The sequence below is a fragment of the Agelaius phoeniceus genome, chromosome 5 (assembly GCF_051311805.1).
Source record: "Agelaius phoeniceus isolate bAgePho1 chromosome 5, bAgePho1.hap1, whole genome shotgun sequence".
In the NCBI taxonomy this organism is placed as follows: domain Eukaryota; kingdom Metazoa; phylum Chordata; class Aves; order Passeriformes; family Icteridae; genus Agelaius; species Agelaius phoeniceus.
The window spans coordinates 50426576-50451444 of record NC_135269.1 but is presented as its reverse complement, the minus strand read 5'-3'; the positions used below and the strand labels follow the sequence as shown (position 1 = coordinate 50451444).

At 39.6% G+C, this 24869-nt stretch overlaps 1 protein-coding gene across 2 annotated transcripts in view; it reads right to left on the bottom strand.

Moving 5' to 3' along the window:
- Positions 1-20944, bottom strand: part of KCND2 (potassium voltage-gated channel subfamily D member 2) — a 263386-nt gene extending 242442 nt beyond the window's left edge. Inside the window, exons 1-2 of one of the 2 annotated variants that reach the window (XM_077178982.1) lie at positions 20795-20944; positions 17486-18659 (exon numbers count right to left, since the gene is read on the bottom strand). In XM_077178982.1, the coding sequence (XP_077035097.1) occupies positions 17486-18600 (1115 nt within the window). In that variant the 5' untranslated portion in view covers positions 18601-18659; positions 20795-20944. Of the gene's footprint in view, positions 1-17485; positions 18660-19859; positions 20318-20794 lie in introns of those variants that run through there. The other variant, XM_054631854.2, reaches the window with a different exon arrangement.
- Positions 20945-24869: the final 3925 nt, after the last annotated feature.

The following is a 24869-nucleotide window of genomic DNA, read 5'->3' as shown; positions in this document are numbered from 1 at the left end:
CCTTCCAGTAAATAATTTTTTTCTACATCCAATCTAAACCTCCCCTGGAACAACTTGAGGCTCCTGTGCTATCGTTTGTTACTTAGAATAAGAGACCAACGCCCACCTGGCTACAGCCTCCTTTCAGGTAGTTGTAGAGAGAGATAAGGCTCTCCCCTGAGCCTCCTTTTCCCCATGCTAAAGAACCCCAGCTCCCTCAGCCACTCCTCATACAACTCACTCTCTAGACTCTTCACCATCTCCGTGGTTCTTCTCTGAACATCCTCCAGCCCCTCAATGTTTTTCTTGTCATTGATATCTTAAGTTTTAGCTTTCATATTTTCCAGATTCTGTACTTCATTAGAATATAACTCTGAATGTCATATAAAGTGTTAGCAAGTTCTCTTCACAGTTTAGTGAGACAAAACAATCCTTTTCCAGCCTGAGAACCAAGGACACCATTGCAGCTTCAGGCCCAAAAAGTATAAACAACAGGGAACTGAGGAGCAATCTGGGAGGATGGGACTGCATAACCTGAAGCTGTAATTGGACAATTAACCCCAATATGTAAATGGACCAAAACTTATAAAAGTGTGAAAACTCGTAATACAGCATCCATCTTGGGTGGAGCTACGGCCAGGCTCTTGTAGTGCCCAAGGAATATCCTTTGAAGGTCTTTTTAATAAACACCTACTGTATTCTTTTAACACTGTCTAGCCTCTGTTCCAGGTAGCCTCTCAAGGCATCATAGTGAGGGGCCCAGAACTGGACACAGTGATGCCTTACCATTGCTGAGTACAGTATAGGACATTATCCTAATTCTAGTTAGCAGGACAATACCAAAATGTAGGCAGAACTATCAATTAAAACATCCTTTATGCCAGAAGAATAATGAGGAGATGTACTATATGACACATTTTTCACTGACTATTTCAGTAAACAGATCAACCAAGAGATAAAACCTTTATTGCTCTAAATAGCACTGTTATACCAGTCCAAAATTAGCTACATCAGGCTCTGTCTGTCATGTTCTCTTATATTAGTGCGTGATATACTTTCAAGGTTGTCTGAAAGCTTCTGTGAGTTAGCAAGGCTTTTGATAAGTCAGCGAAAAAAATACCAACTTGTTCTCCTTTTAGCTGTAAGAAACTGAGCAAATTCTGTACTCCCGTTGTTGATTATGACCATTTCTGTGAAATACTCAAGGGAGGATCTCATCTATGACTCAACATCTATATTAGCCCCATAATTCCCAAATTCCCATCCATATTACAGAGATGCTGTATCATTTACTTCCCATTAAGACTTTCCTGACAAAAAACACATAAACCTGTTACATCAGAAGCTGGAATGTACTATTTTGCAGTTTTCCTGCTGATGAAACTATGCTTCAAGTACATTTAATTAAACTCTATCATTTGTTTTTCTCACCCTGTGTCTGCATAACGTACTGAGAGCAATACATGTATTGGAGGAATGCCTATTAACATTCCCATGGATCTGGGATAAAATCCTTAAAGTTTGACATAATTCAAGAAAGTAATTGTTGTTCTGGTCAATATCTTTCTAGAGGTTTTTATACAAAAGCTTGATGCAAAGTCCTCTCAGGTCAAACCAAAGACTATTTGATTTCCATGGGCTTTGGATCAAGTGAATAGCACTAAATCCTGAAAGGCATTCAGGGACTCACAGATACCACAGCATTTATGCACCTTACATTGAAATTTTTATTACGTTTTTGTGTTCTGCAGCTGACAAAAGTTCTCATCACCTTGTAGATTATGACCTTTGATTATATAAATAGCTGAAGAAAGTGAGAGTAGTAAGAACTACTTGTGACTTTAAACCATCTGTTTTCCTGTTTGCACAGTATTCAAGCTCTATGATATTCTTGGAGACTCTGAACCTTTAATTAAGGTACTTAACAATAGCTATTAATGAACCCATTGTCCACAATTCTTTAAGAAGTATTTAGGGAAAAAACCTATATTCCTAGTCTAAGCTTGATCCGACCCACAGTTAAGTTATTTCCATTAACTGAGAACATGAGAGGGGGAGGTGAAGGAGATGAATTAGTGTAAAACTAAAACCCTGTCTGTTGACATGTTTAGGACATAAGCAAAGGCAAGAACACCATGGTACTACACCAGTTATACCATCAGCAATCTGTAATTTCTACCCAAGGTAGAAGTTGTATCCTTATTCTTTGATGTGCAGTGGTGGATATCTTGCCATTAATTTTTCTAATTGTTTTTTTTAAGACAAAAAAAATGGACCAGTCATGTCTGGTTTATAGCCTCTCACCACTAGATGAAATTGTTCTTTTATAGCATTTTTTTCTGAAAGTATTCTCCATTCCACAAATGGATGAAAAGTCAAAATTGCTTTGAACTGAAATCCCAAAAGCAATTCAAATCAAACAAGCCAAATGTTTTAGGCTTTTAAAAGAAAATTAATAAAAAATTAAAGAAAATTTAAAAGAAAATTAATAAAAAGTAAGTGGGCTTCATTCATGTATTTTTGGAAACAGGAAATTCATAAATTATACTTTCCAACTACATTTTATTTTCATCAAAATCTCACATAAGAAAAAAAGTTCAAAGACTCCTGAAGAGATTTTCTATTATCTTACCTTGCAAGAGCTCTTGATGCTTCATTGTGAAATTTTGAGAAGAAATATGAGGTTTCTTTGGGAAAAAATTTTAGATATTTATTTAAACATATTCAACTCATTCTGATATTATCTTAGAACCATAGAACATTATGGGTTGCAAGGGACTTTAAAGATTATGTAAATCTAAGCCCCCAGCCTTGGGCAGGGGCATCTTCCACTAGACCAGCCCCATCCAACTTTGCCTTGAACACTTCCAGGGATGGAGCATCTACAACCTCTTTGGGCCACCTGTTCTCATGCCTCATTGTCCTCCCAGTAAACAATTTTCTCCTACCATCTACCTAAAATATCCTCTTTTAGTTTAAAACCATTCCTCTTTGTCCTATCACTATCTGTCTGTGTAAAAATTCACTCTCCCTCATTTTTATAAGGTCTTTTAGGTACTGGAAGGCCACAAAAAGGTCTCCCTGGAGTCTCCTCCAGGCTGAACACCCCCAACTCTTCCTGCACTGTCTTCATATGGGAGGTTCTCCAGCCCTCTGATAATCTTTGTGAACCTCCTCTGGACCTTCTCCAACAGGTCCATGTCTTTCTTGTGCTGAGGACTCCAGAGCTGGATGCAGCCCTCCAGGTGGGTCTCACCAGAGTGGAGCAGTGGGGCAGAATCCCCTCCCTTGCCCTCCTGGCCGTGCTGCTTTGGATGCAGCCCAGGATGCAGTTGGCTTTCCAGGCTTTGAGTGCACAGTGCTGGCTCATCTTCAGCTTTTTATCCATGAGGATGCCAGAGTCCACCCTTCAAGTCTGACCAACTTGGAGATCAGAATGTTGTATGGGACCACGTCAAAGGCCTTACAGAAGTCTGGGTAGATGACATTGGTCTGTCCTCCCCTGTCAACTGTCGCAGTCACTCCATCATAGAGAGCCACCAGATTGTTCAGGCACAATTTGCCTTAAAAAAGCTATGTTGGCTGTCCTAAAATACCTTGTTGTGTTGTATGTGCCTTAAAACTACTTCCATGAGGATTTGCTCCATGATCTTCCCAGGCACAGAGATAAAGCTCACCTTTAGGAGGATGTTGTGGTTCCCTACATCCTTCTTTCTTTCCATTTTGAAAATAGGAGTGATATTTCCTTTTGTCTGACTGCAAAAGTTCTTAGTTTTTTTATTATTCTCTGATCAAAGTCAGTCACCATAATCACTAAAAGTTACCAGTTTTTATATTACAGTAAAGAAATCATGTGAAGAGGTGTATTTTTCTTTACCTCACACCACAAATCTGTTGTAGTGAACCTGCCTGAACAGTACACTGGAGAGTTAGTGATTCACATAACAGTGAAACCCAGCAAGTATAGCAGACCATGCTAAATTTCCACCCTAGCCTTCAGGCTGTGCTCTGTTGTACAAACACATTGTCTGCAGGATAAACCTGCCCAGATCACTGTAAGATAGGATCCTGCAGGTAACTCAGTACTTCTGATTACACCATCTGTACAACCTTGCCTTTATCTAAGAGTGAAGCAAGAAGTTATCATTAAAATATCCTTTATTAATAGGGTTGTTTATTACAATAAATAAATACAATTATTTTATACTACAAAGAACCAGAAGAGAGATCTCTGCATGCACAGGCTCTATGCAGCATGTTGTGAAAAAATCCCCCCAACCCATCCAATGCTAAGCGAATGCAGAGTTCCCAGCATCTGAAGGGGTATGAGATTGACTTGATAACTATATTCCTCTTTATGTTATTAAAACATCTATTTTATTAAGCCATTTGTTGTTGTACCTTTCTTGTCATGATTCAGGGAAAATCCTGCATCTTCACTCTCTCACCTCACATCCCAGCACTCCAACCTGGTGCAGAACACTAGCCACTATCAGGCTGCTTTACTGAAGGACTAACAACTCAGTTTTTGACACTGTCTATATCTATTTCTCTCTAGAAAACTAGTTAGGTAAATAATTTCTCTGCAGACTGGCTTCATAGGTCCCTGCTGACAATTTGTTTTGAAAGGCAGAGGAAAAGGGGTTGGCATAATAAAAATATAACTCCAAATCTCAGAAGTATGTAAAAAAATTGTCTTCATACCAGGATTTGTTCCAAGGACAACTTAGAAGTAACCAAGAAGTTTAAGAAAGAGTTTCTTTTCCATCATTATCATCACTCTTCTAGCTTTTCAAAAGCATTAGGTTGAACTGCAAATGGGAAGAGAACTATTTTTAAAAAGTATTAAATCAAAACCGTTACCCAAATTATGAAATAACCACTGTTTCCCCTCAAAGAAGAAGCAATGTTTTGATAGTTAGGTAGGATAGCACTTTTTTAAAAAACTTTTTTGGAAGTTTATGATACAGCTGGCCAGTGCAGGGAAGATAAAAGAGGAAATATTGTTTCTTCTGTAGTTCATTCATCTCTTTTCACAGACACAAAAAAAAATAATATGCCACAATGCATAAAAGAGCAAAATTTCAGGAACTCTTACACACACAAAAAAAGGAACATACTGAAGGAAATGTTATTTCACACTTGTAAAGAAGTCTACTAGCTGGCAAATTTGAGATTTGCTGTTCTGGAAAAGCAGATCATGAAGACAAACTAAAATGAGTTAAACCAAATCTTTGTTGATAACAGGATTTCATACCGAATTACAGAATTCCCTTACCAGAGAGATTGGTATGATTTGCAGAGAAATGAACAAAGTTCAGAAGGAAAATAAGAAAGACATAAACTCTGAAGCAGCTTTGACCATAATACCCTGTCATGGCCTTTAAGGTTCTGTAGTACTTCAGTCTGGAGGCAGCTTTAGAGAAAATGATATTTTAAAATTGAATTAAATATGAAAATGATTACGGCAATGAGTAGAGTGCCCCTGCTGAAATTTATTGCAGCGTGTCCCCAGAATTTTCAGTCTGCTTCAGGGCTATGCACTGGCAATGCCTAACTGCAGTCTAGAGATCTGAGACCTCCTGGAAGAGCAGTGGCATGGGGGGATGGATATGTCTGACACGTCTCCTTTGGGACACGGTAGAAATGAACAGTGGTGACACAGCTAACAAGCCACCACCTGGCTTGGTCTTTACATTTCCCATTCAGAACAACAGAAACAGTTTACAACCCTTTGAAGGGTAATCAAGGTATTCAAGCTCTCCATATCTTAACTCACAAGCATTGCTATCTGAAGAATGACTTCTTTCCTGCAGAAAATTAAAGCAAATACTTAAATTTTATTTCAAATTTCCAGAGACTTCTTCTAAACCAGCACAAACATTAAATCTCCTTTTTTTTCAAATTTAAAATTTTTGTTGTGTTGTTTGGAAAAGGACAAAAGATTGGCAAAAGCACTGAAGTGGTCTTTAGGGTTACACAAAACAAGAATACTCTGAATTCAAATGTAGCAGATATGTTGCCTTTTTGATGAAGTGGGAATTGACATCAAATGCCAAGCATGTTTTCTACTATGATCTTTGAAAGGAATATGCTATGAGCCTTTCACAATTATATAACTTGGGAATAAGGAGAGTTACTTATTCCAAGAGTTATCAAACCAACTACCCACAGAGCTTAGGATTTATCTCATCCATTTCCACTTGGTATTTAAAGTCTCTAATAATTATAATAAATTTCATTTATACTCAGTGCAGAGGAATGAGCACATCCAGATGCCTGCTTCTCTTCATTACCTCCTGAGAAAAGGATGACTACTTCAGAACTATTTAACTTTTGCAGGAGTAAGTTAAGACCTATAAATATCTCCCAGAGATAGTAAGCAACTGGCAGAGAAATAAGTTGGAATTCCACCTCCAGATTCTTCCATAATTATTCTATTGTACAGCATGTCCTATTTGTCTCCTTTAAAATAGTTTTATGTTCTGATTGTCTTCTTTAAAAACCACACACCTAAGATCTGATCTCTAAATTCTGTATCTATATCCTTCCACACAAACATAGGGACTGGGAAATGAACTATGTACAGACAATATGAAAGGTTTATTTAAGGAAACCTTTCTGTTGCATTTTGATTTGTTTGCTTTGAAAACAAGGGAACCTCTGAGAATAGCTAGTGAGCTAGGAAACAGGTATCAGAAAGTATATTAAAGCAGAAGATACACCACTGAGAGAGACTAAGGAGATGAACCAATCTGTTTTCAGCCTTTTGATATATTTCAAAACCATTTATGTGGATCTAAATCCATATTTCCATCCATTTTTCTGTCCAGTATTCCAGATAATCTGTCACTTTTCTCTGTATTTACTTAATTTGTTTGCAGAGACATTGGAAGCAGCGCACACTAAATGTTGTGACTACATAGAATAATAGGGAAAGCTCACGTGCAATCAGGAGAAGTGTACCAAGACCCCAAAACTCTTTGCTATTGCATGGCCAAGCACACTGTAAATGCACTCTGTGGATGACTGCCTGACAGACATTGTGCTGTACTCATGGTGTGAAGAGGGCTCAGGGCAGCCAGTTGCCAGAAGGAAGCAGCATCCAAAGGCATTTGGGCAGCTCACTCCAGGCACTCTTCTCTGTCTTCTAGAGACCTGAAACAAAACTGGTTCCTATCTCCCCCTCCCACAAGCAGGATTTTATCTTGCATGTCCACTGTTGCACAAGGATGTCTATATTTTAAATTGGTCATCTGTGCCAGACACAAGAAGTCAGCAGCATCTCTGGCCTGCAGCTGTGCCTGTCCCCAGAGGAGAAGGGAGCCAGGCACAGCTCTGCCAGTGCAGCAAGAGGCTGAGCTGTGCTGAAGGGCTCACCAACACGACTAGAAACACTGCTATTGCTTCTCCTATGAATTATTTAATGCACTAAACTTCAAGAATTTGAGCCTTTGCATGAAAGAAACTGTAGGCTAAAGGAATGATGACAGTTGCAGCCTTTCAGCAGCTGCAACTTCTCCAGTGATTTGACTGTTATGGGATGTAGAGAGAGAGGTGTCAGAAGTAGCACATGGTCTGAGAATGACAGCATACATATCCCATATTACCTGGGGCTTTTTTTTTGTAAGGAGATTCCTTTATAAAATTTACCTCTAAAACTTGGCACCTTTTGACACATACTGTAGGCTGATTATTGTGTTCACAAGCAAATCAGATAAAACTTGAGATTCCCTTTAACTTGGAAAATAACTAATACTGAGCATGTCAAATCATTAAGCCAGTCTGTGGACAGATTTACTCTAAACTATCTATCTGTGGGAAAGCTTCAATTAGTACTCTTTCAAGCTTCCATTCAGATGCTAAAATAGCAAATTCTGCCTAAATTCTCAAACAGTCTAGAGTTTACAGTATTGAAAGTTTCAATTTATAGACATACATATCAATTAATTACAAGAGACAGCTGCAAGCATAGCTCTTGCTAAGATAGTGACAATAGGTGTACATACTCTGTTTGTCCAATTCTCCCGTCTCTAGTCCATGATATCCATGTTTCAACTTGCATTTCATCAACTGATGTAAACAAATGCATCAATTACAAACCAAACCAAAACGTTTAGAAAAACTAAAAATTCTCAATTCTAGAATTGGTACAAGATACTGTGGTATTTATATTACAAAGAGTTAAAAAGAGTTGTTACTAAAGATTGCTTGATACTTCTGTGTCTTCAATAGAAAGGCCACAATTCTTAACCTGTTGCATACCAACAATGAAGTGATTAGATACCCTACACCAAAAAAGTATATAGGCTCTTCACAATCAGATTTGTAAAACTTCTTCAACCTCTGTGCTTTTTATTCCTCTGTAGGAAGGAGAGTTGGGGACCAGCGTGTTGCAGCTGTCATCCACCATGTCAAAGAGCATCAGTTTTGTTCCTAAGCAACTCTGCACATTGCAGTAGTTGCTGCCCATAGCTGATAAGGATGCCCAGGGAATTGTTAAGTGGCTGCAAGGGGAAGAGATAAAAGTTACAGAAAATGAAAGTAAGGCCACTAACACAATAATAGAACTCCTCTTTTGGGCTATAAAAAAGGGGGATATGAATAGTAACAACAATGAAAAGTTAAGGATCCCACTCACATTACATATGCGCTCATACAGAAACCTCTCTTGATTCATCTTACTGAAAGAAGCAGTGAGTTAGGATGCAAAAGACACATTCAGACTGTAAGCTATTACACAATCCTAAATTAATTCCTCACAACCTTACAGTCTAACTCTCAGCCATTTACAGGGAATGCCTGGATGGCTAAGCTTTCAAGTGATAATTTGAAAGACTGTTCTCTGTGCATTGGCCAAAATGTTTTGAGAATCTGCCAGTATAATTCATAGAAAAAAAATCTTTATCTCTGGATACACATTTGAAAAAGCTAAGGTTTGGCCTCAAAATATTTTTTATCCAAAATAATAATTAATTAAAGCATGTTAATGTGTTATCCTAAAATTAGGCTACTACAGATACCATTAAGAAGATTCACAGTTACTTCTTAACCTAAAATTAATTCTCTTAATCTAAAAGATTTAAACTGTAGTGAAACATACTTACTTTATTTTAATTTACCACAGTACTCAGAGTAATTAAATAAAATCCTAGAAGTTTATACTGCCTTTTATACTGTAAGAAGTCTTAGCTAAGGACACCGAACCTTCAATAATCAAGCAGCTAAATTTATTTCTACAGATACATATTTTATAACATTTCTGTTTTAATGCTGATATTGTAACAGATCATATTTAAAAAAATATACAAGTGTTCTCAATATTGGGATTTTTTCTTCATATGTTATTTTTTGATATAAAGCCTTAGTGCAAGTGATAGTAAGTACAGAACTGAGCTAGACACCATCCGGTTAAAATCAGGGCACAAATCACAATGCATCCTCAAGGAGAAAGAGCTGTGATATAAGAGGCTTACCTCAGGAAATAAATTTTTTTACAAAGAATCAAGAAAAAAACAGGAAAATGTGCTTTTAATATACTTCATTTAGGAACAGAGATTAAGGTAAAAATTAACTAGCAGAACTGCAGCCTCTGCTTACAAAGTTCATATTACGGCATAAAGAGAAAACATATAGGCAGGCAAAGTACTTCTCAAACCTCCTACATATATCTACAAACAGTTTCCATTAAAAAAATCAGATAGACACAAAATAAAAGTGTTTTCCACCATACTAGAGAAGGGGATGAATTTTCAGTGGTCAAAATTGAGAATTAACTTTTACCTTTTCTTACCACACATCAGCATCTTAACGAATTTACTGTGTATATGCTAAATATGAGACCTATTGAAACCAATAAATCCTCAGACTGCATGTTTATTTGAAAAATGGAATCACCTACCTGGCATTGTTTCATAATTTTTCACAGTTTCTAAAAATACTTTCATTAATAATATCTACATGTTATAGCTTCCATTTCTTACATATCTTTTCATGCTGAACTCTTGGTTTGAAAACCATAGAGACAGAAAATTAGGATCAAGAAATATACTCTTTGGATAATTTACATTACTCTTTCAGTTACCCTTCTTTTTTTCTTGAATTACTCATTCCTCTTTCCTAAGCATACCATACACACACCATTCTTATCTCCTTGCTACAGTATTATATAAAAATAGGGCATATTCTATTTTAACAAGACCTGAACCCTAGGAGGATCCATTTGATTCTGACAGGGGCATTTGATGCTGCCTCTGGGACATACCCAAAATCTGAGTACAGTATTCTATACTTATCCTAGAAGTTACTCCTGTGCACCTGTTTTCTAAGGTGACTGGGCTCCTAGCTTCAGCTGCTCTCCTTTGTGTTTCTAACAACCAAGCCTCTTCTGACAATTCAAGATGAATGCCTATCTTCATCTCCAGACACATAAATGCCTTTAAATTCTTCCTTGTGTTGTTTGGGCCCTATAAATGAATGAACCCCAGAGATCTCTTTGTCTATGAATCTTGACTTTTCAGTCAAACCAATCAGATCAAAGAAACCAGTAACACAGATGAAACTGAAAAAACAGGGATCAAATGCAAACTACTATTCCTAAATACTTTAAATAGGCAAAATTTTACTTTGTTCATATGAAAAACATTTTTTGAGGTTTTTTAGCAACCTCACATTTTCTCTAATTGAAGAATCATGCTCTAATTAAGTACATTTACACAGTAGCTCCTAATGCTTTCACCTTCAGGATGGAAATCTGCAGATAAGGAACAATACTGCACAGTGAAATATAAGAAATGAAACTATTTTTCTAAACACAAAAAATAAAATTGCTTATATGACTGATATCATTGTATCTTTAATAATCAGAAAGATAGCAGTCTTTCACTGTTTTATTAGCTTTTGTCAATGCACTTAACTGCAAGAATTTGAACTCATGGTAGTAGGAATGGTGTACTGATAACTAGGTACATTAAGATGTATTTCCTAATAATGCATAAGTTGTGTCTATGCTGCTATGAGAAAAGGAGTGCAGTCTCACTTGAATTATAATAGAGATGAATCCTGTTAGATTTCATTCTTTTTATGCATTGATCACATGATCTTCATAGGTACTCATGTTTAAACCTGAGCCCTCATACGTCAGATACCTGAATAAGTTTTTGTCTCCAGGATTTTTCTGCAGGGCACTCATACCTGTTACACGTCAGACGCTCTAGTCAAAAGCATTATTTTTTATTTCATCTCAAATCACATGTATTTAAGTATATGCTGTCAATACAATGTAAATTTCATTGTGTAGTTTGGTGAAAATTGGGGGTTTTTTTGTCAAAAGAAACCCCAAGGATTTTTACTTAACAAGATGTTTATAAAACATTACCAGAGACACAAGAATATCAAAACCATGTGCTTCATAAAAAATTATATTAAGAAATAGTGGTAGAAATTAGGTCTCCTGTGTTAGGAGTTGAAGTCCAAGCATGGTGACTATTATTGTTCCAGGAAGTGTAGTGTAGAGCTATCATTTTAAAGTGCTGCCAATATATTCAAAACATTTTCTCCACCACATAATCAATTCAGAAAAAAAGTCTTAAAGACTATGTCTTCCAGAAAAACCTGTGCTCCTATCTATTGCCCAATAAATGATAGGTACAGAAATATACAGAATCTTTCCCATCACTCTGTCAGCTCTGTTGTCAGGTTTCTGATGAAACCTGTTCTGGGCGATTCTAAACAATTTCTGTATTTCTAATTTATATTCCCTCTTTGGAACAATCCATAATCTTAACCCCTGATGAACCAGATTCTTCTCTAATTAACTTACTATGCTGAATACTATGAAATTCTGCCAATGGAATATAATGTCATAAAAATCAAGTAAAAGGAGTAACTCGCTAGACTGTCTTTCAAATGTCTGAAAACTTAATTGTCACCCTGAAGCTGCAAGATGTTCTGAACTTATTTTCAATAGTCGCTTTATTTCTGTGGTATTTATGTTCCCCTCTTCAGAAATACAGCTTCCATTTCCAGATATTTTTTTGCATGGCAGGAACTATTTCTAATACTGTATTCATAGATTTATGTGGCTTTTATATTGCAAATTTTTCATTTTAGACAAAGGCACAATGATGTGAGTCACGGATTGTCATCACTCAGTTTGAACTTCTTGGGTTTGATCACTTAAAGATTTTACTAAAATGACAGTATTCACTGATGATTACTTGAATGATAGGCCCTAGTTAATAGATCAGGCACTAGTCATAATTACTCTCTGAGATGATTAGTTCTGCTGTACTAAGAATATTTCTATGCTACATCCAGGTCCACAGTAATCTAACTGTTCTTATTCTTGTCTCAAAGTAACAAAAAGGAAACAAAATTCCATCTGTTTCTACCAAAGGAGCAAATATATTAGATCCTGAGCAGAAAGATCTTTTTGTTAAGCATCAGCTTCATGTTCTTCATAACTGACCAAAGAAAGTTCATGCTCAAGACAAATGAGTGAAACAAGCTAAGTCCTTTTCCTCTAAGAGATTTTCAGGATTTTTTTTTGAAGATGAAAGCTGGTCCCCAGTGCAACCAAATAAGAATACAATTACTCTGCTCTCTGTCAAGCAACAACAGCCCAATACAATCTCAGTAATCTTTTTGTTACAGAACAAAGATTTTTTTTTTTACTGCTATCAAAATGACCCTTAGTGTAACAGATTCTCCCTGGAGCCCTTTTTGAATCTCTAGTAATGTACTTTGAAAGTGATCACAACTACACTTTGTCCCTCCTCTGTTATATAGGCTAAATGTCTCTGCTGTGAAGAGAAAATAGTTTGAGACATCAAACACATTTGTAAAATACAAAATCCACTAGGTTGCATATAAAAAGACGAAAATAGAAAAATTCTATTTGAAACTGGGTTGAAAATATCAAACAAAAAATGAATGAGCAATATGTACGTACAAGGTACAGAAATAATACTCTAACTTTGTGAATCTCTATATTTGTAACACTAATCATAAGAATATATCCAAACTTGTAATGAATTTTTTCATGAAACAAAGATTTTGAATTTTGTTTTCTCTTGTCAGATTTTACTAAACTCAATTTTTTTATTAAAAGTTCTAAAGAGATGGATTATGTCAAACTAAAATGCAGAGACTATAAGGAATTAAATACAATGAAAATGGCACAGTGGTGAGAAAAGAGAATATGTGTAGTATTTCAGAAAAAAAGTGATGATGTGGAAATTTTATGATGCTCATAAGGAAAAATCTATCAAAGAAAGGTCAGAACAAAAGATCTGTTCTGAGGAAAGTTCAGGTCAAATGAATGACAATGATGATAAACTAAAGATTTGATCTAGTAGTGAAGGATGAATTAGGAATCTGGAAAAAAGGAGCAGAAGAAAAAAAAAATAAAGCCAGCAGAGCCTTACTACAAATGTTAAGCTCGTCTTGAAGAAGGGAGGAAAGGTGTCAACCAGTAGACAAACCCCAACCATGAAAACTCCGGGAAGTGGTAGTTGGAATAAATAATGGAAAAAAGAAATAGATAGAATACACCCATAGTAATGAAAAAAGAATAAAAAAAGGACTGAAGATGGCAAAGAACATGAATGTGCAGGAAAAGGAAATACTTTGCTCTCTTCCCTTGTTCACTGTTTAAGGCTTTCTGTTATCACATCTAGTCATCTGTTTATTAAAAAGTCTTCAGAGAATTTGATATATCTTAAGTGGGTTTCCTCACACATTATGGGCTATAATAACAAATAATGAAAACAAATAGTTGCTTTATCTTTTCTGAAAGACACATCTCTAGTTTATACAATGAAAGCAAATAAATGAGTAGTTGAGTTTAAGCTTCCCTTCATGAAGTATTCTGATCATCCTGAAGCATTGTGTGACTTGATAAAGCTACCCAATGTAAAGGCTGTAAAAATAGAATTTTAATATAGCAGTGAGAGTGCTTTAAAACTACTCACAGAAGAGCACTAGGTTCCTTATTTAAAGTATAATATCTTCATAAAACACAAACTACACTATAGCTCTGGCTGACTTGGGAACACACAATATCCTTACACCATCAAAACCTTACCAGCTATTCCAGCTTATTTGCTGGCTCCTGACGGGGCAGATGGAAATTTATTAGATTGTCATGTCATAAGGAGACAGCAGAAAGTGACAGAACTGTCATTATGGGTGTAGATGTTCACAAGCCCCTATGGAGGTCTGCCAGTCCCAGTTCAGTAGACTTGAGCTCTTCTCCCTGTCATCTTCACACTAACCTGATACTTGACCTCTATGCTTTCCACTATCTTGAATCTCCATAAAATATTTTGCGACCTCTATCAATTTTATTCTATTTTCTCTTCCTGCTTCTACTTAACTTTTGCTATGATTAATCCTGATAAAAGACTAGTCTGAAGTTTAAAATCAGACAGTTCAGTTTTTGGAAGTGTGCATGCTGTTTTTCTAGAGGCATCCTCCTCTTCTCTTTCTCTCTCTGCCTTTATTTTTCTCATGTTCTCTTTTTTCCTTTGCTCCTTTCTTCCCTTCTTTTCATTTTTTTTCAGCTCTTTCATGTAAAATTTCCATGTACATGTACTACTTGAGCTGAGCAGTGAAGAGCAGTTAATAGCTGGAATATCCTTGGAGGCAAAAATATAGTAGTATTTGAAGTCACTAGCACTCTGCAAAGGAAAATGTAATCTATGTTTTTTAAAGACACTTTAATTGCTCAGCAATCATGCAGAACTGAGAAATATAGCTCTGCTTCCAAGGTAATAACTCCCCAAATTGCAAAGGTCGCTTACTCAATACCCTTGCTATCTAGAAAAATATGACAATGACACCAAGACTCAAAAACTCAATTTTATGTTAATCTATTATTCACTATTAGCTTTCATGAATTTTTGTAGCATTTCACATATCCTGCTGTGTGCTACTGTCATTTAAAACATAAAGACTTCATCAAGCTTTGTTTCTAAATGGGAGAAGTTGTTCCTATTGAGTCCATTTATACACCCCTGATTAAGCTAAAACTAAAGTTAAAATGAGCAGGAGTTCTGTATTAGTAAAGAGGTGGTAAGCTTTAGCACATAGAAAAGGGATCAGTACTAATTACAATCAGCTTTCACTGACCCTTGATGCTTTTCCCTATAACTTCCCTGTCCTTTTGCGTAATTATTCCATCAACTAAAAAGATTTCAAAGCTTTTATTATGCTAATTTTAAATAAATTATTCACATATATATATATTTAACATTTAAATATAATCTTTACAAAGTTATCATGATGTTATTAAAAGGAGATAATCTAGCTAATGCACTGATTAAAGATTTCATAAAAGTTGGAGATGTCTGTCATATTTGAACCTGTATCATACCTGAACTCCTGAGGGTGAGACTTTGGATCTCTGTTCAACCTGCTCAAAACTTTTTCTGTTCAACTATGTTAAAAAAGGAGTCAAGCGCGAGAGAGTTCTCTTCAACCCTTTATGTTCCACTTGGGACCAAAATACAGTGTCACTGTATACTTAAGAAGAAGATCTTAGGTTCAATACAAAGAGATTTGCAATTATGTTCAAATTACAGCAGTAGTTTTGAATCAGTAATTTTGCTCAGAGTAATACTTCAAAACCTGGAATTACAGAATAATACTCATGTACAGTGTGTGTGTGTGTGTGTGTGTGTGCCAAAGAAACAAACAAATCATATCAACACCAGCTGTGATACCATACCTGTCAAATAATCAGTTGCAATTTGGGCACAAAACAAGACAAGTTTCTGTTCAGTACCATGGACAAGTACTTTCCACATGGTGCATGAGCGTGGAAACAACTTACTCAGAAAGTACATTTTGTTATCAAAAAAACCATACATCAGTTTATGTTTATTTTATATTAAAGTATCAGTCCATTCTTTCTTGAAAACATCACTGTTCTAATTAAAAATAAATGGTTAAAAATCAGCAGCAGAAAACACAGGAATGTGGATCTAGTTACCATGCCTAACTCATTTCTTCTGATAACTGGGCCCTTCCATTTGTCATCAGCAACAGAAAATGAAAACAAAAAAACCACCCAGGAACCTAAAAGGCGGGTTAAAATCCCCAAAGCTCTCGTCACTCCTTTTCAGCATAACTTGCCCTTACAAGAAGTATGAAATATTTACTATGCACTATATTTATCTTCATTTGTTATATCACACTGAAGATAAAAGCCTTGTATAAAAAATGGTGGCTTAAGACATTCCTTTTATCTTTTTCAATATTTTGTATGCGCGTTTCCCAAGTAAATTACTATTGCACATAATAAATCAAGTTTTTCATAATAGTTAATAATGCACTTTCATTTTGTTAAATTTAAAAGTTATACATGCTTCATAAATCTCAACAGTCCCAACAGGATATGGCAAACTGCTAATAAAATGATGGGCTTGGCATTAATGAAAGTGCTAAGTTTGTCATTTTGTATCTGTAATTATTAAATTACTAGTCAGTTTGCAATGAAACAACAAATTTTCAGTTTCATAGATGGTACTATACAACTCAAAATTAAGAATAGGGAAAAAATTGTCATCTCAAATTAGTCAACCTTCTAAATCCCTGTTGTAACTACAGAAAAATGCATTTTATAACTTGGTTCAGAGAATCAGCTGATACAATCAGACACTGGTATCAGAGACTTCATAAAATATACTCTCTCTCATCTTTCCATTTAAATTCATTGCATTCTAATGTCAACAGTGACACTTTTTAACCCCTGTTCTCTGAAAGAAATTGTATTGCCACTGGAATTGTTTAAAGACACATGGTTGATGCGTCATACGTCTCACACTTCCTCAGAGCATTTTCCAGAGTGTGTCACCAGTCAGTGTAGCTTGACACTCATAATTTAAAAGTTATAGGTCCATGAAAATCAAAGGAAATGTGTTCAGTGTCATAAATGAAATCACAAATATATATTTTTTGTAAAGACAAGATATGATTTTCATGAAAATAAATCACTTTGTAATAACAAACTCAATATCCAGGTCTACATCAATACACGACTTAAAACAAAATGGCAGATCCACATACTGATCAAATTAAAAGCTTGCACTTTGGTTCTCCTTATAAACATTAATAATTTAGCAACACTGTAACAGGGCCTGCCAGCAAAGACAGCACTCCATTAAAAATCCACTGATAACTCACACATACTCATAAAATATTCCAATTTCACTGTCCAAAGCCAAAGAGTTTCAAGACTTTTTTGCTTTGTTTTGTTGTTTGCTTTTTCAGTTTTTTTGCAGTTTTTGGATTTGGGTTATTTTAATTTCAGCAATGTTGTTAACTCTCTTAAACATGTAAAACATCTAGAAGGAAGTCACAAGTTGTATTCTTAAAGTTCTGTAACAAAAACTTACCCTCACATTTTTTTTCTATCACCATTTTTTTAAAATTGAGTATTTTTCCATTCATGCCAATACACTTGTTGAAATGTTGGCTGTAACCAAACACCAGCTGCACTTACCCCAGTGTTGTCATGGTGACGATGGTGTACCAGAAGGCTGCAGGGATGCTGGTGAACTTGCTGGCTGAGGAACCTTTCTCTGCATAGTACATGACTGTGGCAAAGATGATGATGGCCATGGTGAGTGAGAAGAGGAGGAAGCCTAACTCCGAGGCACAACTTTTCAGCGTGTAGCCCAGGATGCGCAGGCCCTGTGAGTGGCGGGAAAACTTAAAGATCCTGAAGACACGAAAGACTCTTAATGTCACAAAAGCCCCACTGACATCCTCGTTATCTGTCATCACCAGGCCAATGTAATATGGCATAATGGCCACCACATCAATGATACTCATGACACTGCGCACGAATTTGTAGCGACTGGGAGCTGCCAGCAGACGTAGGAGATATTCAACTGTGAAGATCATGACACAGGCAGTATCCAGACAGAAGAAAGCCACGGCATACCGCTCTCCACAGGGCAGCTCCTTGATGCGACCCGGGCTTACCCCACAGGGCACTGTCTCCACCACGTTGGCAATAACAGAGACAGCAATGAAGAAACCAGTGACATAGTAGAAGACCAGAGCCAGGGTACTGGTGTGTGGGTTTTCAAAGGCCCGCCACATCCTCTGACGAGCTGTCATTGAGGGTAGGGAGCTCTCAGCTACATGATCCGTATCAGCATCATCCTGCAGGCGCTCAGCATTCTCACGCCGGCGATCCTTGTACTCCTCGTAACAGCAGTCACCAATGATCTCAGGGATGATGCCAAAGAAGGCCAGCTCCTCATCATAAGCTGAGATGCACTCCTGGCGGGGATAATGAAGCTTCCCAGTACGGTAGAAGTTGAGAATGTGGCGGAAAATGTCAGGGTCCCGATCAAAAAAGTACTGCTGTGTCTCAGGGTGGTAGAAGAAGTCCCGCTCTGAACTGCCCAGCAGAGTGTCAGGGTAGCGCTCTAAGGTGTCCAGCCATGTCTGGAACTGGATGCCACTCACATTCAGCACAATCAGAGAGTCCTGGCTTCGCTTTCTCTCCTGCCGTGGAGCAGCTGGCATGGGACCAGTAGCCACTGGCATCCATCCTATGGCTGCTGCCCTGGCAAAGGGTAACCAAGCTGCTACACCTGCCGCCATGGTTCCAAACACCTATTACAGCTAAGGGAGTCAATCTAGAGGCAGTTCTGGTCCAGCCACTGAAATAGAGAGGGAAAAGAAAAATACAAATTCTCACACACTCTTGAGGCAGCAGAATTTCTGAACATTTTTGTGATATTCCATATTAACTGAAAACCTTTTTGCTTCCTTTTTGTTTCCTCCACCTTTTCACCCCAGAATATGCTTTCCAGGCACTGGTCACACTGTTACAACAATAAATGAGGGCACTTGGAAATCCCTGTATTCAAAGCAGCTTCTCTAAAAGCCAGATCCTTTGGATATGAGGTCTCCATTCGAGCCCCCTGGATGGAAGCAACAGTCCTCAAATCGCTACCCCCTGGAGCCGGCTAGTAGCTCTAGTGCAGCTGTGCAGCCACCTGGAAGGAGATTTTCCTCCACGCGCGATGCAGCCGGTCCCCCCGCCCCTCCTCCGCTCGCTCCCCGCCCGCCGCCGGAGCCGGGCCGCGGCAACCAGCGGAGCCTTCCCGGGCGGCCGCAGCGGGGCCGCCAACGCCGCCGCCGCTCGCCGTGGAGGGGCGGAGGGGATGGGCCCGGCGGGCCGCCCCCCTTCCCGGCGGCAGCTCCGGAGCAGCGGCGCGAAGAATCCTCTCCCTGACCTTTAATCGCCGTCCGGGGACTCCTCCAGACCCCGGCTAGGGGCCGGGGGAGCCGGCGGGGCAGGGGGAGGAGCTCCGGGCGGCAGCATTAAACTTTAAGGCAAGTTTTCCGTGCAGGAAATGCTTTGAAGGGCAGAGGGATGCCGGGGACGGGGCGCCGGGAGCGGGGAGCGCCCCACAGAGCAGGAGCGGGCAGAGCGGGGCTCTCCCCCGGACGGAGCATCAGGGCACGGACAGGGGCAGACCTGCAGCGAGGAGACCGGGGTCGGGGAGAGCCCCCGCGGTCCTGGCGGGGGCAGGGGCGGGGGCTTTGGAGGCACATGCAGTGGATGGGCTGCACGGGGCATCCCCGGGAGCGCCCGAGCGGGCGGCGAAAGGCGAAGCCGAGGGAGGCTGGCTGCGGAGCGGGAGAGGGGCAGGAGCTCCCTGGCGGCGGGGGAGGCCGGCGGCCGGGGCGGGCGGGGGGGCACGGGGCAGGGGTGCGGGGTGCCGTAGGGCTCGGCGGTCGGTGGTGGATCATGCCCCCCCCACCCCCCCCGTACCCCCGCCTCCCTCCTCTCGCCCCTTCCCCTCGGCTCAGTTCTCCAATCGCTCCAGACGTGCCTAGCCTGCGGCACCTACCTGTGAAAGTCTGGCGAGAGCGCTCAGTTGCATAGAGACTTTTGGAAATACGGGCTCTGCCGCTAGATCTCCGCGCCCCGCCGGGAACGGCGGGGAAGTAGTTGCTCCTGAGAAAGCTTGATCGCATCCAAAGGGACATCGATAATAAGGCTTTCCCCCACCCCCACCCCCCTCCGCCACCGCCGAGCGCCAAGCAACAAGTTCAAGGGGTGGGTGGGGGGAAAAAAACAACGTAATCGCGCCTGGCAGCTCTTGGAGCACGTCCTTGCGGGGCGCGGATCCTGCGGCGCGGGGCCGCTGTCAGGCGCGGCTGCGGCTGCGGCCGCTGCCCCTGCCCTGCCGCGGGCTGCGGGCGGCAGCGGCGAGGCCCTGGCGCGGCCGGGGGCGGGGAAGGGGGCTTCCCGCTGCCTCCCCCAAGGCGGGCGGGCCATGCCACCCCGCCGCGCCGCCGCCGCCCGCGGGCGAGGGGCGCATGGGCGGGCGGCGGTGCGGGCGCGGGGAAGCGCGGGGCGGGTGGGCAGGACATCGCTCCGCGGGCGAAACAAAAGGGCTGCGGGCAGCCGCGCCGGCGGCGGCAGGGCAGGGCAGGGCAGGCAGGGAGGGAGAGCGGCTGTGCCTGCGTCGGGGTGTGTGCCGGTGTGTGTGCCGGTGTGTGTCTCTGCGGGGCCGGTATCGTGCGGTCCAGCCCCTCCGCCGGCAGCGCCGCACAGACCCTCTGGAGTTCGCGGTGCTTTGGGTAGGGATCGGGCGGCGGCGATAGCCTAGGTGAGGTACCGAGGGGATTTCAGGGGAGCGATAGCTGTTTTCAAGGGAAGGGGAACCGTTCACTGCAAAAAAGGGGGAATGAGATGCCAGGGAGTGAAGTGTAGGATGCTCCTCACGAACCGCCCCGAGCCACTCCGGAGTTCTGGTTGCAATATCCAAATGGCTCTTACCAGCTTTGGGAACGGCGAGAGCTGGGACGGGTGTGGGAGCCTTTTCCTCCTCCTCTCCGTTCCGCTCCCGTGCCGAGTCGCGTCCCTTTTCCCGACGCTAGATGGCGCGTGGATGACGGGAAGTGAGCTCCCGCCGGGGCCGGGCGAGCCCCGCTCCGCGCACCCCCGGCGCTCTGCCCGCGCCGCCGCCCGCCCCGGCACCGCCGCTGCCCGCCCGGCACCGCTGCATCTCCGCGCTGGGCGGGCGCGTAGTTTCCCGAGCTCTGCGTGCCGCTCTGATAGTGCCCATAAATAGAGGGAACGGTCTATATTTTTCAATCTAGATTCTGAAACCGCTCTGTGTCTTCTTCATAGACCTTGCAAGAAGATAGCAGAAGGTATTCCTCCTTCTAATTTGCCCGTGTTTCCGTTTGGTGGTAAAAGGTTTTGAAAGGAATCACAGAATAAGTAGGTTCCTTTATATGTGAAGTTTTTACAACCAAACCTCCCACTCTGATAAGCTATTTGAGATATATGCCAAAGAAATCCGAAGCAAAAATAAACCAAATACACACTGAACTTTGGGAGTTAACTCTTTTCTGTATTTTAATAATATGCCCAGCTTCAGTATGTATTCACTTCTAAGTTCCCATGGAGAAGATGAACACTTTCAGTATTGTAGCCTAAACTACAGCCTAAACTGTTCCTACAGGTAATACTTGAAATCACAGAGATAAAAGGCTTAAAAATGTTTGAGTGCTAACTCTAATATAGGAAAACTTGTGATGATGACTGATTACATATATCAAGTCACTCGAAATAAAATATCACATTAAATAAAAGATACTTTCTGTATATTTGCTCAACTTGTTTGTTGATTTGTTGCTTTATTTTTTTTTTCTAGTTCAAATATTCAGTACATAATATCCTGTAAATTAATCCATTAAATTGAAATCAGCTGGTCAACTATAGGTATTGAGCTTTCAATGTTATGGATATTCTTCTCCCATATGAAATGGGAGGTTTTGTTTGGTGCTACAGGATATTCCTGTAGAATTAATAAATCCCAATTTATGATCCTGTCAGCTTAGCACTGATAAAATAATACAGGACTTCCTTTCCTGAAAATGAAGAGGTTTCCTTGTCAGCTATAGATTCTTTATGCAATCAATAACTGCTCTTATTTTTTTAACATGCCTAGCTTTACAAAAATCAGTTTCTGGCTTAAGTTGATTTTTTTCTTTAGTTTTTCCTGAATAGAAGTCTCTCAATAAGGAATTTTCTATCCATAGAGAGAACCCATGAGAACAGGTGCCATTAAAGAAACACCTGGATTCCTCTTGCAATCTTAAAGTTGTTTCAGAAATTTACAAGTTTCATTAAAAAATGGGAAAAAAAAATCCAAACAAACCCTATATTTTTGGACAATTTTGAGTACCACAGTGTTATAAGATTTAGTCTGTTTTAAGTCAGAGGTTTGAAACTAGTTAAGGTTTAGAGACTTTTCTGACACCATTGCCTGGAAAAATGATCTCCTCACCTTAAATTTTTGTGGACAGCCTGTATATCAAAGAGGCATCTTTCCAAAGCAGTGTCTTGGAAGGAAAAGAGTACACTCTATTGACTCCTTAATTAATATGTTACTGAGAAACTATAACCAGGAACTCAAACTTTCACTGCTGGTACCTTATATTTAGTTCATTAAAATTGCCTGGCTGAAGTATTCCTTACTTTGGATGTTTCAGAAGGACTAAATCCTGCTACATAAGGTGTACCTAAGTAATCAGGTCTTCCTAAGTCAAAATCCTGCCCGTGAAATCAGAATTGGCAACAAAGAGATTGGTGTGATGTGACAGAGAGGATTATGACTTCAAGTAGGAATTAAATAGCAGGGACTCAAATGAGACAAAAATCCTATTTTCAAGGGAAGAAAATAAATCCTAGTAATTGTAGGAAAAGAAGAACATGATACGAAGGGGAATGCACAATGGGCTCTAAGATGAGCTGTTTCTTAATTCATTCCAAAGCCATGAGACACAAAGAGCTCTCTGAGGATTAAATAAGCTACCAGCTATGATGCAGAAGTTTATATTAATGAACTTTTTTTTTTTTTTTAGATATTTAAAATGTTTGAAACTGCAAGTTTTCTTTACAGACTGAGAGCACAAGTGTATCCCCTCTTTTTAATTCCTCTAGTATTAAGACAGTTTTCTTTCCTTTTGAGAAAAGAACACTGCAGAGGGTATTGTTTGTTAGGTTTGGGTTTGTTTTTTGGGATTTTTTTTGGTTTTTTTTAATGAAGGGAACATTCCTGAAACCATTTAAGTGGCAAAAGTCCAATATAAGAATTTCTAGAATGCAGCCCCATTGAAGAACTAGGTTGTGAGATTAAGAATGTGTTTTATAAAGGAAAATGTTTGATTCTACCTTGCAAATATAAAAAAAAATAGTGCTTTGGTCAAACATGCAATCAGCCCAAATACCTATAGTCATAGCCTGCAGTTTCCTTGCCTTTGTAGGTTTGGGTTTTTTTTTTAATCTAAATCTAGCTGCTTTTTGTGCTTTGGCCCAGACAGAATAAGTGGAAGGCTTTTGATAATTTTTCCAAGACAAAATGCCATCTTTCTGGGAGTTTGCTAAAATAGGCTCAGGTCATCTTGCAGTGCAAGTGCTCGTGTCCTTCTTTCTGTGTGGAGAAATGGATTGCTCTGGACATTAAAAAATGACCTCTCACTGGTCAATGATTAAGACATACTGTGGGAGAAAGTGCACCATATGCACCATTTCTTTTAGATTCTGAAGTCAACCTGAGAGGTAGTATAGCCACCATTAACCTAAAAAAAGACCCTTACTTCTCTAAAAGATTTTTTATGTATTTATTACAGGTTTAGAGGCTGGAACATGAAGGCAGAGCTGTCAGCATAGTAGTTTCTTTTTTCTTAATGTGAGGCTAAGTCAATACTTGGAATCATCTCAAGAAAACCTTACACTCTTCCAAAGAAGGGACTAATTTAATCTCAAACATGCGCTTTAACTTCTCTAAACCAACAAATACTAATTTAGTCATTATATATGTTTCATGATGTGTAGGATATTGTATGATGTTAAAATATGTATTAGTCTTATTAAGCTCTAGGAATTCCTCTTCAGATTAGTGCTATTGTACCCATCAATGAAATGGTAAGTAACTTTTAAATTTCACTTTAGATAAATACATATTTCTCATTTTGAATTCGTGTTTTGTTTCGTATAGTATCTTCAAACAAATAACTGTTTTGTCTGTGTAATTAGACCAAATTTCAACCAATTTAGCTTTAAACACCTGTGGTACCTAATTAGGAGCCTACTCTCCCTGAGTTCTTGGAGTCAACAGAGGGAGAAACAACTCCAGAAAGCAATCTATCCTACCTACAATCTCAGTGTATGTAGGCAGGTGTCCATTGACTACAAAAGGCAGTCTGGGATGGCTGTGGTCCTTGAGTTATGTGTCTTTGCATTAGGATACTTTGCATTTAAGCAAAATGGTCCTGAGACTAAGAGCCTGAGCCAGTCTGCTACGTCAAAAGGAAGGTACCCTGGACTTTAAGTGTCTTTAAGGTCACATCCTTAGAAGGAGAAACTCAGAGTGAATTCAAGCAGAAAACTAATTAATGACTACAGATTATATTCCTGGTTTCACTGAAGCACTTTGGGAAGCCTTTGACAAAGATGCCTCTTGCCAGACTTACTCTGTGTTGCCACAGCCACATTCCTAAGCACATGCAGAATCTTCAGTGTCATCGAATGCTCCTATTTCACTCCACAAACAAAAGTTTAAAAATTATTTTTCTTTTACTTCACAGTTTTTGACTTAACTGTCTTTTTTATTTTTGTTCTCTATAACATACTGCATGGCAATCTTTCAATCTGCATCCAAACATTACCGTTTTGGATACTGCTTTTTTCTTTGTATTTCAGGAAATGTAGGGTTTGGATGCTGGCCACCTTCCTCTGCTCCTGCAAAAACCTCACAACGATCAATGGCTCCTTGCCTAATTAGTCCCATCTCTCTGATACTGTGAATCCTTTCTAAACTGTTTTGTTACTAGATTGGCTC